General features: G+C 47.0%; 2 protein-coding genes and 1 long non-coding RNA gene across 3 annotated transcripts in view; all 3 read right to left on the reverse strand.

The window, feature by feature from the left end:
• LOC115539861 (sodium/potassium/calcium exchanger 3) overlaps nt 1-3,711 on the reverse strand; it is a 52,448-nt gene extending 48,737 nt beyond the window's left edge. Inside the window, exons 1-2 of the mRNA XM_030350704.1 lie at nt 3,041-3,711; nt 1,043-1,195 (exon numbers count right to left, since the gene is read on the reverse strand). Coding sequence (XP_030206564.1) covers nt 1,043-1,195; nt 3,041-3,236 — 349 coding nt within the window. The 5' untranslated portion in view covers nt 3,237-3,711. The remainder of the gene's footprint in view (nt 1-1,042; nt 1,196-3,040) is intronic.
• Nucleotides 3,712-4,861: 1,150 nt separating this feature from the next.
• dtd1 (D-aminoacyl-tRNA deacylase 1) lies at nt 4,862-14,150 on the reverse strand. Its single transcript, XM_030350706.1, has 6 exons — nt 13,996-14,150; nt 13,627-13,717; nt 13,124-13,359; nt 11,890-11,987; nt 8,664-8,832; nt 4,862-6,252 (listed from the first exon to the last, which is right to left on the reverse strand). Exons 1-5 carry the CDS (start codon nt 14,036-14,038, stop codon nt 8,677-8,679), a joined length of 624 nt encoding a protein of 207 aa, XP_030206566.1. The 5' UTR covers nt 14,039-14,150; the 3' UTR covers nt 4,862-6,252; nt 8,664-8,676.
• Nucleotides 14,151-14,448: 298 nt separating this feature from the next.
• On the reverse strand, nt 14,449-15,118 carry LOC115539863 (uncharacterized). Its single transcript, XR_003976049.1, has 2 exons — nt 14,889-15,118; nt 14,449-14,774 (listed from the first exon to the last, which is right to left on the reverse strand). It is a non-coding gene; the product is annotated as an uncharacterized LOC115539863 (long non-coding RNA).
• Nucleotides 15,119-15,221: the final 103 nt, after the last annotated feature.

Consider the following 15,221-nt stretch of genomic DNA (forward strand, 5'->3'; position numbering starts at 1 on the left):
GTTTCATTTATTTTCTGAAAGATCGAAGCCACGACAGCATAATCGACATACAGTACATCTAACATTTTAGCCAAGATTATATATGAATCCCTTCCAATCGATGGTGAGCCATCTTATGTTTTCTCTAGTATGGCCGGTCCGTCGATTCCCGTTGAGACAAACCCACAACAGACAGAACCCAGCCCCCAGGAACATGAAGAGTGGAAAACCAGTTTGAAGCTAATCTACAGTTGATCTAGAGTTGGATTTGGGAGACTATACACACACACGCACTCAGGCATCACTTGTGCACACCATCCTTCAGCAGCAGGAGCCGCTTGTTTACTATAGGGTGAAGGGGTTGCCATGGAAACAGGAATGTTACAGACGGATGGCCAACCGAGTGAGAATTGATGAAAATCAAGAGTGAGGGAACAAGAGATGGAGAGGCAAGAACAGACAGATATGCAGAGAGAGAGAGAGAGAGAGAGAGAGAGAGAGAGAGAGAGAGAGAGAGAGAGAGAGAGAGAGAGAGAGAGAGAGAGAGAGAGAGAGAGAGAGAGAGAGAGAGAGAGATACAAACATAAATGGATAGAAGAGATGGCTGGATGGACATCATTATATTTCAAGAAAATACAGATAGATGCAAGGAACCTGCCGCATCCTTACTTAAAACTTGCGGCCAAAGTTACATTTTCCAGTGACATGAGCCGAAACAGCCTGAATGCCATCGCCCGCGACAACAACTCGTGCTCATGGGATACCTGCCCCACTATCTGGGTTACCCCACATTGGGGCCAGGAACAGGCACACAGAATGAACTGGATCATCTGTTTCCCACTTTCTTCAGGAAGAAACACTACACTCACACACACACACAGGTATACGCACGCACACACACACACACACACACACACGCAGGTACACACACATACACACACACACACACACACACACACACACACACACACACACACACACAAACACACACTTTGCAGTAGATGGAATGGTGGGGGTAGAGTGTGTGTCCTCTTTCTTGTGTCCCACATCGTGCCGTCCTCACCTGGAGCTGTGCAGTTCTTGGCCTCCTGCTCCTCCTCCAGACTGCTGTTGTCCATCATGTCCGTCTGCAGCAACCTCCGCCCTCCTCCTCCTCCTCCTCCTCCTCCTCCCCACAGCTCCTGGTCTCGGGACCTGGGGCCGGAGACGTCATAGCCTGGGACAGGAGGAAGGGAACACACATTGGGACCACTGCGTTGGGTTGGGGGCTGTGAAGCTGTGAACGTGAGGGTGAAAGCGTATCGGGTACGAACACGTTGGGTATGGGGGTGGTTGGTTGAATATCGAGAAGCTCGTAAGAAGATGTGCAGCTCTATTTCATGTATTATAATGTTTTTATCAATGGTGTTCCCCGAAAAGGTTGGGTAAGGGTTAGGTTGTGTTAGGGTTTCTGAGATCAAGCTGAGGTTGGTATTTCCGTTGGCATTGTAAAAAAGAAAAAAAGAAGCAGCCCACTTCCATTAGAGTGGCACGAAAGAAATTAACAGCTTGAACCAGCCTCTGCAAAATGGGACTCGGTACAACACTTTTCTCCCTGAGGTTATCTTGCCTTGGTGAACTTTTCCCCTGGCATCACCTTTAAGCTGCAGCAGCTTTAGCCGGAGCCAATATTGTGTGCCATTCTCTCTCTCTCTCTCTCTCTCTCTCTCTCTCTCTCTCTCTCTCTCTCTCTCTCTCTCTCTCTCTCTCTCTCTCTCTCTCTCTCTCTCTCTCTCTCTCTCTCTCTCTCTCTCTTTAATGTGCAACGAGAAAGAGAGTGCTTACGTTCCCACCTCCACATAAACTTCAATACAGCCCAACTTCATTAAGCGCATCATAAATAATCAACTTTAATTGATATTCCGACACGCTGATTAAAGAGTTTGCGGGAACACAATCGGAACAGGGGAAACGCATTATGCGTCCCCCCCTCCCCCCCTCCTGCTACGGTCTCACAACGAGCACACGCAGAGCAGTGCTGAGCTCCGTGTCGCTTCCCTGTAACCAGGATACGCAATAAGCAGCGAAGGGCATGCAAAAAAAGCGTCGAGTCCCAAAGATGATGCAGAAATCATGAGTGCATGAATATTCATGCACGCCTTCTGTCCGTGGAATATGATGAATACGACATCTCACTTAGGCCGGCGCTGACTCAATAATCACGCAGAGTGTTCTAACGGTGCACCGCGGGGCGGGGGGGGAGCGGCAGGAGAGGGGGGGGGGGGGGGGGGGGGGTGGAGAGGGAAGGAATCAATTTAGTAAACAGTGAAGTGAGTGAGAGGAAAAGGGAGTAAAAAGTGCAGCTGGACTTGCAGCTTAGTTTTGCGGGAACAGCGGGGATCGTACAGCGTACCCTGGGGCACTTTGCCCTCATTTCACCGCTCTGCGGTGGAAACACCTGAGCTAACATGGAGCCCACCTCTGCCAAGAATAGATCCCGATAGTGGATGCTTGGATGGAGACGAATTACAACCTACACTGTGTAACATGGGCCTATCTGCAGGTCTTTAATGTGGGCTGGATGGATGGATGGCTCCCCCATGGAGACAGTTCCGTTATACTATTGTTTTACAGAGCATACTTTTATTGGTTAACCCTTAACGTAGTCAAACAAACAGATTGGTGTTGGTCTGCAACTGAGATATTCAGTTAAAAACAGACTGCTTCTGCGCGCCAATAAAGTCTTGTATGCAACCATTATATACAACCTCTATGTTACCTGGGTGGGTGTGTGCAAACACAGGCACCGGCGCACAAACACGCACACACACACACACACACGCACGCACACACACACACACACACACACACACACACACACACACACACACACACACACACACACACACACACACACACACACACACACACACACGCACATCGAGATATTGGTATCATCATTTGACAGTTACAAGGGTATAACACAAAGCATAATACAACATAACGGATCACGGCTGTTGGGGGGGATGCTGCCCCCTATTTGCATCCTCTATTCCGGTAGGAGAGCTGTTCAATCCGTTACCTGAATGTTCCGTGAGGAGGGAAAGCCCCTTGACGACCAGCAGCAGCCCGCTGAAAAGGCAGATCTGGATCAACACCAACTCCTTTCGCTTTTTCCGCTTGGTCTTAATCTTCTTCTGGCTCAGCATCACTTGCGTCAAGCGGTTCCGGGATCGGACGCAGGGAGACATCCTCTCCACCACCACCACCTCATCCATGCTGCCTGAGTCAATGAGCAACTGGAAACAACCTCGCAGAGTTCCCCCCCCCCCCCACCCCCGCACACACACACACACACACACACCACCTCCTCCTCCCTCCGGAATCGTGTAGAGAAAAAAGTGAGGGAGCGCTTCAGCGAGGGGGGGGGTGTTTCAAAAGTTAAAACCAAAAGCCTCCACCGCGGGAATGCATCGAGCTGTAGAGCGTGTTCGCTTGACGTTTTGTTTTTGCTTTGGCTGCCAGTTTCTCCCTTCCTGTGTCATGTTAGAACCGCGCTTTTTCTGCGGTTGTGGACTCACAAGGGTACGCGCGTCATGAGCGCGCTCCGTGGACGCAGCCGTCGTTTCGGTGCCAGCTCACGCGCGACCGGAGGCTGTGCCCGATTTTTTACGCGACTTTACACGAATCCTTTCTTTCGCTTCAGCCGCTGCGGATGTGGAGGCTGTCAGAGTGGCGCAAAGGGGGATGGGGGGGGGGGGGGGGGCACGAGAAAGGGAAAAAAATAAGGTCCAAGCTGTTAAACGTGTGAGACGCGTGACTCTTACTGCCCTCTTCTTGGAAGAGACACTGTGTTGTTATAACACCAGACAGGGCTGTTGGCACCCTCAAGTGCTGAATCACCCAAAAGAAGTTGCCCGTGATGGAAATGGAACGGTCCACACAACTTTTACACAGTCCAAACTCAATTGGCATTCAACCACTGCGGACAACTTTCAGACCAAATTTGCTAAATAATACTTGACTAAGCCTATGTCGCTTAGAATCAGCGACAGTCAGAACAATACTTACGTTGCAGCCCTGCATGCTAGGACTCAAGAACAAATTATAATGATAATGCCCTAGCTGGGACATGCTGCTTTCTTGATTGTAAAGTCTGAGGTTTCATATAAATAGCACTGGAAAGTTTCCAGCAAGAATGGAAAAAGTGGTCAGGGCTCTAGGCAACTGCTTTCACTGGGCGTTTAACCCCTTCCGTTGAGGTCTGTGCTGTGTGCATGCAGCCAGAGAGTAGTTGGGGACATCACGAGAGAACCACATTATTGTGGGTATAAAGACTTGAGATCCGAGAAGATCATTCAGATCTGATTCCTCAAACTCCTTCCTCAAGCTGTATTTTAACCAGTGGTTAAGAGGCTTTTACAGAATCCCTGATTATAAATTAATTTACAGATGAGCTAGGCCCACTTAAAGATGAGGGCTGTTTTACTAAACAAGACAATTTCTTAACTTCTCTGAAGCCTACACAAAAGCCAAAGGCCAAGTGAAAGGGGGAGAGGTTAATTAAATCCAGTTAAATTGTTTTTCCATAGCTGGTGGGCTTGGCAAAGAACAGTCCCACTCACACACAGACACACACTCAATGCTAGATAAAGTTTTAAGTCCAGTGCCATAGTTTTACGTGTAACAGAATTTGTGGAATGCAACCCACTTTGAATTGTCAGACTGCATGGACCTGTGGTTCATGATACTCCAACAGGGAAAATACTGTAATATTATCTCACACACACACACACACACACACACACACACACACACACACACACACACACACACACACACACACACACACACACACACACACACACACACACACACACACACGTATTGGAAGACTGTGTAATGGGCTTCATGCAGCATTGTTTATTTATACTAGCAGGGAGCCAGACATATCTAGGTCTTGTCTTCTCATTGTCTTTTCCTCATTCCAAAGATCGGTGACGAATCTAGTGCTCTCCCATACCGCCTCTCTCCTCTCCTCCTCTCTCCAACCACGAGAGCTAAGATCAACTGAACAAGGTCAGGAGAAAGAGAGGGCGGAGGTACGGCGGTGTGTGACGTGTGTACACACACACACACACACACACACACACACACACACACACACACACACACACACACACACACACGTGTGCATGTACCTGTGTTTCACCGGCTTAAATGGGAAGAGCGCTAAAAAAGGAAGAGTATAGATACCCAGGTGTTGTTAATGGGTCAGATAAGGACAGGAACAGGGAACTACACACAAAAAGACAATAAACAGAACACACGGTTCTCTCCGGACATCTTTATATAAGGACGACTTCGGCATTCAGGTCTTCCGATGACGACAGAGGCAGTGTTGTCGCCTTCGGTACAAAACAAACGCGATCTATCCCAAACCAATTCGACTGCTGAAGAAGTCATTAATGTCTCTTCTATGTTGAATTCCCCCCTGCTATCTCTGTTCCCCTCCCCTACCGTAGTAAACACAGAAAGGGTAGCGAGCTAGAGATGGAGCATAGTGAACATTAATAGAATAGGACTTAAAATAAATAAATTACGAATACGGCATTCTGCATTCCCTGACGAGCAACAACTGTGACGACGAGTCTGACGCAAGAATAACGGCCGAAACAGGACTGCAGATGGTACCCCAGCATCCATATTAACATGCCTGTTTACACGGTCCACCTAGAACCTTTTCCTCTGAGACTTTGGACTCTGACAACATGGCAACCACTGAGTGCTAATGTATGGGGGGAAGGGGGGAGAGCGGGGGGTAAAGAAAGGCAGATGGAGACGGGGAGAGAGGGACAGATGAATAAAACGGTAGCGGAGGAATAGAAAGTATGTCAAACAAGTACAGGAGACCTCGAAGATGACGAGACATTTCCAAGGACGCAGATACCGAGAGCTTAACAGAGCACAAGTAAGCCTGGAGATAATAGGTTATGGATGTCACAGGAAAAAGAAAAAAAAGGCATTTTATTCAAAATCGCTCGTTCTCCGGGGTCGATAGTCGGCCCCTGGGTTCCCCAGCGCTGCCTTCCGACGAGTCTCGATGGCTGCTCAGTACGGGACTCATCTCAATGTGGCCGGGGGGGGGGGGGGGGGGTTGCTGTAGAAGGCATGCGAGGTGGAGGAGAGGACGCGCAGCGGTGGTGGTGGGGTTCAGTGGTTGGCAGAGGTAGGACAGGAGTCTCGGTGGTGTGGCGACCCGACTCTTGCTGTGTGTCAAAGGCCTTCCAGAGGCTGCAGAACAACCACAAAGTGGTGAAATGAAAGAAAAGAAGTATCAGGTCATCTGTTTTTTTTTACTTTGAATCTATGTTCAAACATGAGAAATGGTGCTCGCTACCTGAGCAACACTAACTCGTTGCAAGCAGGGCAGCTCATGTATAATGAACAGACTTGTGGGTTATGGATATAGGAGTGGAAAGGAAGCAAAACGATCACAGTGTGGAGAGATGGGGCAGAGGAGGCTGTTAGGGTTAGTGTGTGTGTGTGTGTGTGTGTGTGTGTGTGTGTGTGTGTGTGTCGTAGTAGAAAACCGCGGTGCACATTTGTCGTCAGTCACCGCGCTCATGTTTAAATCATGCAAAGCAAACCCTGAAGAAGGGGGAAAACACACCACTTCCCTCTTTTAAAAAGTATGCAGGGACAAAGTGGAGCAAGCAAGCTCCTGGTTGACATCAAAATGTTCCCTCTCACCCCCCCTCCCCCTCCCCCATATCCGCACCCACACACAGAGAAATGCTGCATATGCACACTCTCCCACTGCAAATAAAGCAGGGCAAAACAAAATGACTTTATCAATTCATTCAACCTTCTGCACAACTCCCTCCCCTCCCACACTCCCTCCCTCCCTCCCTCCCAGCCCTCCTCCCCTCCTCTCTAGCACTACCACAGTGGCTTTTCTCTGTTCGTCACTACAGTGGAGTATCATGATTAATGGAGCAGGGCTCAGAGGCCTAGAGTATGTCTCAGAGAATGCCTACCAGGGATGATAATCACAGGGTACCTCACGATAAGATACGATACGTGATGCATGGCCCATGATACCGATAATATCACGATACCGGGATTCTGCAATAATCGATATATCGTTTGACAATCCTATGACGATACATCACGATATATGTCAAACAATGAATACAAAATGACTTTGAAGAGGTAAAATTCTGGATTTCCGTCTTTATTCATCGTCCAACTGAGTTTTTCAGTTACTCGTCTTTGGTTAGTTAACTTCCGTTCAAGTTACCTTCATTCATGTTAAGTGCCACCATTATATCGATATCTGGCGCCATTGTATCGATTCTCCTGTCGCACGAAGAAGGGCGACTATATGTTGCCGTATCAATATTTTAGTTTGGAGCTGGACAGCAGTTTAGCAACCAAACCAGTAATAGAAACATGCTTTCTTAGGATGTACATGACACATGTATAAAACAATTGAAACATATCTTTACTGTTTTTTAATTGTGAATTCTTTCCGTTACAGATTTAAAATGTATCTCAAGTCAAATCAAAGAAACAAACTCGCCAGGATAAATAATAAGTTCACAGTTATTAGTCTAACGTTTCTTAACTATTACTTTAAAAGTTTCCTTCTGCTAGGTCCTTTCCTCTTCAACTTTGGAAAATAAATAGAAAGAACGAACGTCCAGACGTGTACCATTACACATGGAAAACAAGGAACCATCAAAAATAGGTGGACAGGGAAAAAATGTGAGGGACCGTCTAATAAAACCGTTTTGGGAACAATCTAAAAAATCTGCGAGGGTGCCTATAATTAACCAGGGTTACACCAGCATGCACTCTGAAACCTAGGAGCACCGTCATGGTGGGTGGAGGCCCGAGGAGGGGGGCATCGAGCAGACAGAACACCCACGAGGGGCCATTGGATGTGGGGTCATTTTCTCTGTGTGTTAGTCTCTCCACATGTCACACTAGATTTAGCCTCATGGATAACTCCTATGTTTGGTATCGCAACAACTCACTAGCTACGCAGCCAGCTTGTACATTTTTGATGAGAGTAGATGACGCACACAGATTCTGACTCTGGTTTTAAAGAGTCAGATACGAATTTGTGCGCGTATGCGCATGTGTGGTTGACTGCGACTGCATTCAGCCTGATACTGATAGAAAAGGCAATCCGTTAACTGAAATAAAAACTGAAATGGAGCATGCAGAATAAAAATAAACTGAAAGAGAACTGCAGGACATTAAACTAAATGGTAATACTTAACAGATGGAAGGTAAATCAACAGTTTTCTTGATCTTGTTTAAAGAAAGTTTCTTGTCTTTGCCCCATTCCCATGTGATTGTCAAATCACTTGGGAATGATTTACTCCGAGTACAATGGTGGTCATTCATTACAATAAGTTGGAATTTGTAAATAATGGAATGGAAATAAAACACCTGTGATGTATTGATTGATTTTAGGAATACTAAAGCCAAATATTTAAAAGAAACACTTTAACTGACCCCAAATAGAACGGGATCTTTCAAACCGAAACCGAAACATGTCAACGAGGTACCCCTGGAGAATAAACTATTTAAATGAATTAATATAAATAAGAAATAGGAAAACTATTAATACACTCTGAATGGAATAACACACGTGCGTGTGCGCGTGTTTGCGCGTGTGTGGCCATATTCACCTGCAGCCGGGCCTTAGGTCTCCCTATCAGAGGACACGTCTCCGTCGGCCCCGCTGCTGGCATGGGGGTCCCGGCGGGGGCGCGGGGTCCCCTTCTCCCGGCCGGACTCAGAGGGGGCCTTGGGGCGGCTCTTCTCCTTCCTCTGCTGCTGCTTCTCATGCTTTGCCATCTGTGGTGGAGGCGATAAAACACACACACACACACACACACACACACACACACACACACAGCCACACACACACACACACACACACACACACACACACACACACACACACACACCTCATTGTCATTGCGTACATAAATATTTATTCTGTATTTATTGTTTGTAGTTTCAATTATTTCAAAAGATGCATCTCTATCAAAAAGGCGCTGTAGGTACGATTCAAGAGCAGTGAGTGTGCTTTTTAGGAATGGCACATTTGGCACGGACATCCGCCAGCTATTATGTGTCCTCCCTCCGAATGAGCCAGATTAGGTTTGAGACCACTCCCTGATTGTTTGTAACCAATCAGGGCATCTCTTACGTAATATGTTTGGGGAATCCATCTTGCCTGTCAGTCACAGGTGAGTGACACTTGGTTGAGAAGCGTGGCGAGGGGTTGTCATTTTGGTGATTTACTTTGAAAATCTTGCCCTCTTCCCCCCTTTCTCTTTACAACTCTCTTATCAAAAGCACCTTTCATTGGAACTACAAGAACAGAAATGTTTACACATCATCGATGCATTACCAGCACCGACCACCAGGAGAGTCGTGCTGGGAGAGTTCCATGGGGATGTTCTCGGTGAACTTCCATCAGAGGCAGTGCACTGCTGACGACACGTCACGTTTCCAAAACAACGGGGCCCTTATGAACGATGAGCGGCCCCTGAGATCAGCATGCTAAACTCTTGACATCGGGGGGGAGGGGGGTGAGCAAAGAGAAAAAAGAAAACCAAGATCTATTCTTTCCTAGTGTTCAGCTATTCTGGGCTGTCATATGATCGCATCAATGGGACTATTGTTTGGGACAGTGCGTGCCGTTGCCACTCGAAAACTGACACACACAGCTCAGCATCAGCAGCACTCAGTACCAGTGACGTGTATGAAGTCCTTGCCATCACTAAACTCTTACGAAGGACACAACATCAAATAAATAATACATAACTTATAAAAAAAATATACATATAACTTTCGGCTTGAAACAATTTAACTATGTGTTCATTCCATTGCGGCTTCCATACAAAGTTAAATGCAGTGAATTCAGATACGTGGCAAAAGAGTAGGGGAGGATCCCTACAGGTACACTGAGGACGTCAGGAATCAAACCTAGTACTTTTCGGCTACTGCTTCCAGTGGCAGTCGAAGTGGTACTAGCTTTCCCCTCGGTCCTTAAAAACCGAGGGCCTGTCAACATGTCTGCTAAAAGTTTTAAGAGCCGAGAAAAAAATTCATGAAGCGGACGTCAGTGTAAAATAATAAAACTGACACTGCATGGGACCCTGCATTATTAAGCGAGACGGAGTGGGCACCAGGGGAAGGTTTGCCAACATTGCGTAAACATAGGTTTAAGAACAACAGCTTTGTCATCAGGGGACCGAAAATAAACATGGTCCAGGAACTGGATTCTATGGACCCAGAAAATAGTGCTGCTTTTAAAAAAAAAGCTGTCCCCTGATAACAAAACAAACAGAAACAGAAGACACAAATTAATATGGACTACAAATGTTTGGTTTTACACCCCGAGAAAGCTGCACTAGAACGACCGTAGTGTTTGACTTTGACCGGGGATTAACATAGAAGCTGAAGCCTCTCTCTGTGGGGTTTCGAATTCGTTTGTTTATTTTTATGGTTCCAAATCCCAGATTCACGGAGAGAAGGAACCGTGGCGGCCGGCCATCGCCCGGCTATTCATCTCATCCATCTCATTGAGCCTCTTCCTTTGGCTCCTCGGTGACACTCCCCGTCCCCAAAGAGACGGGATTAACATTCCGGATCGCTTCTCCGAGCCGCCACACACGCACAAACACACGCACACACACACACGTGCTCTGTGGTAGTTACCAGAATCTCAGTGGTGGGGTTCAACTAATCGTCGGGCTGGAATTAAAAAGGAACTGAATAAGAAATGTTGCACAGTTGTTTGGAGAGGGCCGTTGGTGCTTAACATGCATCTGGATGGCAGCCATTCATATTATTGGTTATACAACCTTCCAACACAACTGGGAAATGAACAGACGATTTTCACAGGAGCAAAATCAATGCATTTTTTTCCCTCCTGGATATAACAGTAGCAGCATTAAGGGTTTTGTAAGCGTTTCTGAATTGTTTCATTGAGCCCAACTGCTCTTTCTATATTTCGGCACATATCGCCAAGGCAACAAAGAGCATGAGAAGTGTGTGACCGAGACCGGGTAGAGAGGAGGTCAGCAAGACGGATCACGGCCCAAACACAGGGTGTGTGTGTGCGTGTGTGTGTGCGTCTGTGTAGTAGGTATTCAGAGCTGTGGCTTATTAAAAGGAGTATTGGTCAACAATACTCGTTGAATAAAAACATAAATTCATACAGAAGGTACTTCAGGATATAGAAGCCAGTGCTCTCCTTAGCTCTATAACAAATATCCCCACCTAGTGGTGGACTATGGCTACTGAAGAAGGAAATGTCATCCAGATCATTGACTTACAGATTTAAAATATTAATATTGAACTTGCACCAACCCAGACCAGGGAGGGGCATTCCTATTCCCACAAGAATCGTACTGTGGCCCGTTCCACTGACTGCTAATTTAAAAGTACACCAAGCAATGAACTGCATTTCATTTGGTCTGTACCTTTACTTTGCTAAATTACAATAAAGTTGAATCTCATCTCATCTACAATGTTGAAGTTATCAAGGGGCGGCATTTGGCTCAGGAGGTAGAGCGGGTTGGCTGGTAGAGCGGGTTGGCTGGTAACCCGACGGTTTCTAGTTCGATCCCCGGCGCCTCCTAGCTGAATGTCTCTGAGCAAGACACCTCACGTTAACTGCTTCTGATGAGCTGGCTGTCGTTTTGGCTGTCGGTGTGTGAATGTGTGAATGTAAGGCAATATTGTAAAGCGCTATGAGTGGCCACTGGTTAGAAAAGCACTATAGAAATGCAGTCCATTTAACATCAACACTTTGGATGAATGCATACCACAAAAGGTAGGTGAGGTGGGTGCCAGTATCACAGTCCTTCATGCAGGGTTTTCACTCTGAAGCCGTACCTGTTTCGGGTCCGAGGGTCCTTTGGGCGACGTCAGCTCGATGGTGACGGGGCCGTCGTTTTGGATGCTGACCTGCATGTACGCCCCAAACTGTCCATCTGTGGAAGTAGAGCAGACACACCAGGACCAATCACATGACGGCGATGGTCCTGTGATGAGCTGGAGGGGCGGGCTGTCCCCAGCATCACGCTGAGCATAACCAGTCCCACATGGCTGCTGCAATGTCAATGTCGCCCCTTGTAAAGTTTCCACTTCGTCACTACACATTAAATAAATGGAGAGCTGGTCAGGTGTTGGTGGTTGGGGTCTCTAAGGAATGGGGGGATGTGGGGGGGGGGGGGGGGGGGGGGGGTAGTATGGTGCTGAGGACGTTGAAGGTGCTGGGTGACACAAAGTGAATGGCTCCTCTTTCTTGCAGTAGGTCCGAGAGATTAATGACACCATCTGCACAATAAAGCTGTGGCTTTAAGGGGAAAGTGGCTGTGTCATCATATTTCCTCTCTCCCCCTGAACAGGGACTTGGATCCTGTGTGTGTGTGTGTGTGTGTGTGTGTGTGTGTGTGTGTGTGTGTGGGGGCACAATTAGAAAGTCTTAGTCCTCCTTCTTGCCGGGACAAGGTGTACTCTGCACCTGCTCCCAGGTTGGCTGACCCAATTTAGTGCCACCTCCGCTGGATGCGGCAGGGCCGACCCGCCCTCCCCCCCCCCCCCCCCCCCCCCCCCCCCCACACACACACACACACACACACACAAACATCTGTGTTACTCGACACCGAGAGAGGACAGAGAGGATTCAATACGAGGGCCAGAGGGCGGGACTTTAAACAGAAAGAGAAACTGAACTGTAATAGTCGTGACTGCCCACAATTAGTTTTGTTATTATTTTCCCCTTACCCTCGGGAATGTTGTCATGCAACAGCACAATGACTCTGGCAAGATCACACACACACCCTATTCTCTTAACCCTGGCCCCGAAAAAATAAAATAGACTTACATTTTAATAGAATGTGGTTAATTTTTTTTACAAATAATGCAACAATTTTGCTGGTGTGGCAGGGTGTGTGATCCGACTCAGCTCAAAAAGGTATTGGTTTCAATCCCTTAAAAAAATGTTCAGACGTTGGATTCAAGGGTCTGGCTAAAGTAAATCGTAGCCTACTGTCCCGTTCATCTAAAAGGGGCATGAGCTGCTTCGAAACAGAAACACAAAAAACGTATTTGTTTCTTTACGCACCCTTGATGAGCTCTGATTTGTAGGCACACCTCATGTTCTCCAGAAGGCTGTTGTAGAAGGGCTGGGCCAGCTCCGCGGGCATGGCCGCGTGGAAGTCGGGCTTGTTGGCCTTCAGGATGCACTGCAGGGTGAACTGACTGACGCACAGAACCTCAAACTCTCTGTCCATGACACTTTTGCTCCAGGCGCGGCCGTTCTCGTCATCGAAAAGACGGAGGTTGAGGATTTTGCGCACTCTGAAAAGGGACACGTTGAAACGCATTGAACGATGCTTGAACTTGAGTTCGGAATACAAATACCATCATGAATAAATATGTACTGTGTGTGTGTGTGTGTGTGTGTGTGTGTGTGTGTGTGTGTGTGTGTGTGTGTGTGTGTGTGTGTGTGTGTGTGTGTGTGTGTGTGTGTGTGTGTGTGTGTGTGTGTAAAGTACTGGCAATGCACTTTTAGAGCGAATAATCCAGAACTATTATTCTACCAAGTAATTTAACTCATCCACTCACATATAATCCACATCCTTCTGGGTGTCCTCCACTGATATACCCAGCAGCACGCACAGTCCCCGTCCTATTGAACTGACCTGCTCCTCTCCCACTGACAGAAGGGATTACATTGCGTCAGTGATTCTTTGCAACCGACACGCTACAGCCCCGCAAGATTGAATGACATTCACGGGTGGAGGAGACGTTTTCTCTCTCTTCTTTCTCATGAAACCGAGGGAAAATATTCATTAACGAATTTGGATAGGCAGAGTAGTAAAGCAATGCATGCAACCGCTAACTGTTAGCTTGTAAATCTCACGCCTGTAACACTTCATGGTTATGATCCAGTATACTGCGAAAAGACATCCGCAACTCAATGTTTACACTCACCGCTCACACTGGCCTTAGTGACCCTCTGTATGATTGCCTTCATGTTTGTGATTGTGAGTTATAGAAAGAGATCATAAAGGATAGAGATCTACTAAATGGCACTCACATAAACACACAGACACTCACAACTTCCGCTATCGGCAAACATGTGATACTGGCGCCCTCTGGTGTCCTGGTCCTGTAGTACACGTCCACCATGTACAGGCTACGCTATCCATTAACCTCTGGATGGAATGAGCCTCCAAGGTAGCCAAGTTTTTCTTCAGGCAACTGAGTATTTCAGCTGTATGTGTCTTACTCTTCATTGTACAGAAGCAGTAGGAATATGATAGCAGAAGCTATCTTATCGCACTTGTGACTGAAGGGTGAGAACAACACTGTAATAAAAGTAAAGTGTTATCTCATCTACATCAATTGAAGGTTCAAAAGCAGTTAAGATCAGTACAGCAGACATCATTTCTTTTCTCAAAGGTTTATTTACAAATGACACATTTTCTTGACTCTAAATTCGTTTTTTCCAGGATGACAGCTCTCCAACAGACCGCCTGGTTCATCCTGCGTGCAGTACACGTCTGCACCCCCCTCAATATGAGTTATTATATTCAAATAAGAGTCCATATTCCTCCTTGACAGCTACTTTCCATCCGATCCATTGAAGAAGTTGTAGATCCTTGTGTGGTAGGGGACAAAGTTCTCCTTGTAGATGATGACCGTTTTGGAGTGAGGCGTGCTGTGGACAACCCTGTTGGGATTCTCGGGCTCCTCTTCCCGTTTGACAACTGAATAGGGAAAAGGGAACACAGATCCAGGAATGAGAATCACACGTGTGGATGGGAAAAGCTGTTGCAAAGCGATGATGGGTGGTTGTCATTGGTTTTTTTTGGTGGACTTACCTTCCACCACATCATAACCCATGTATTTATAAATGCCGACTGATCCGATCATAGTCCATACACCTAAGGCGTACAGCAACGATGCTCTGGTATTCCATTTGGTGTAGTCTCTGAGAGACATGATCACCTATTATTACTATTTACTAATAGCGAGACAGTGCAGCGCGACACATAGAAGTAAACAGCAAGGACGTCGCTGCTCAACAGGATGTGGATCTGGGGTTTTCGTTTCCGGGTAAAACTGCTGTGGCTTGTGTCCACCACCTCCTGGCCACCTGTGGCATTGCAGCACAAAACCCCCAAAGAAAGCCATATCGCTCACAAACACCCAGT

This window comes from Gadus morhua, chromosome 3, assembly GCF_902167405.1.
Source record: "Gadus morhua chromosome 3, gadMor3.0, whole genome shotgun sequence".
In the NCBI taxonomy this organism is placed as follows: domain Eukaryota; kingdom Metazoa; phylum Chordata; class Actinopteri; order Gadiformes; family Gadidae; genus Gadus; species Gadus morhua.

What these genes read in the sequence shown, in the direction of transcription:
- dtd1 (XM_030350706.1), bottom strand. Translation starts at nt 14,038, where the DNA reads ATGAAGGCAATCATACAGAGGGTCACTAAGGCCAGTGTGAGCG. An exon ending in CAGAAGGATGTGGATTATAT is followed by an intron (nt 13,360 to 13,626) that starts GTGAGTGGATGA and finishes GTCCCTTTTCAG; the next exon opens with AGTGCGCAAAATCCTCAACC. An exon ending in GACCCTCGGACCCGAAACAG is followed by an intron (nt 8,833 to 11,889) that starts GTACGGCTTCAG and finishes CCTCCACCACAG; the next exon opens with ATGGCAAAGCATGAGAAGCA.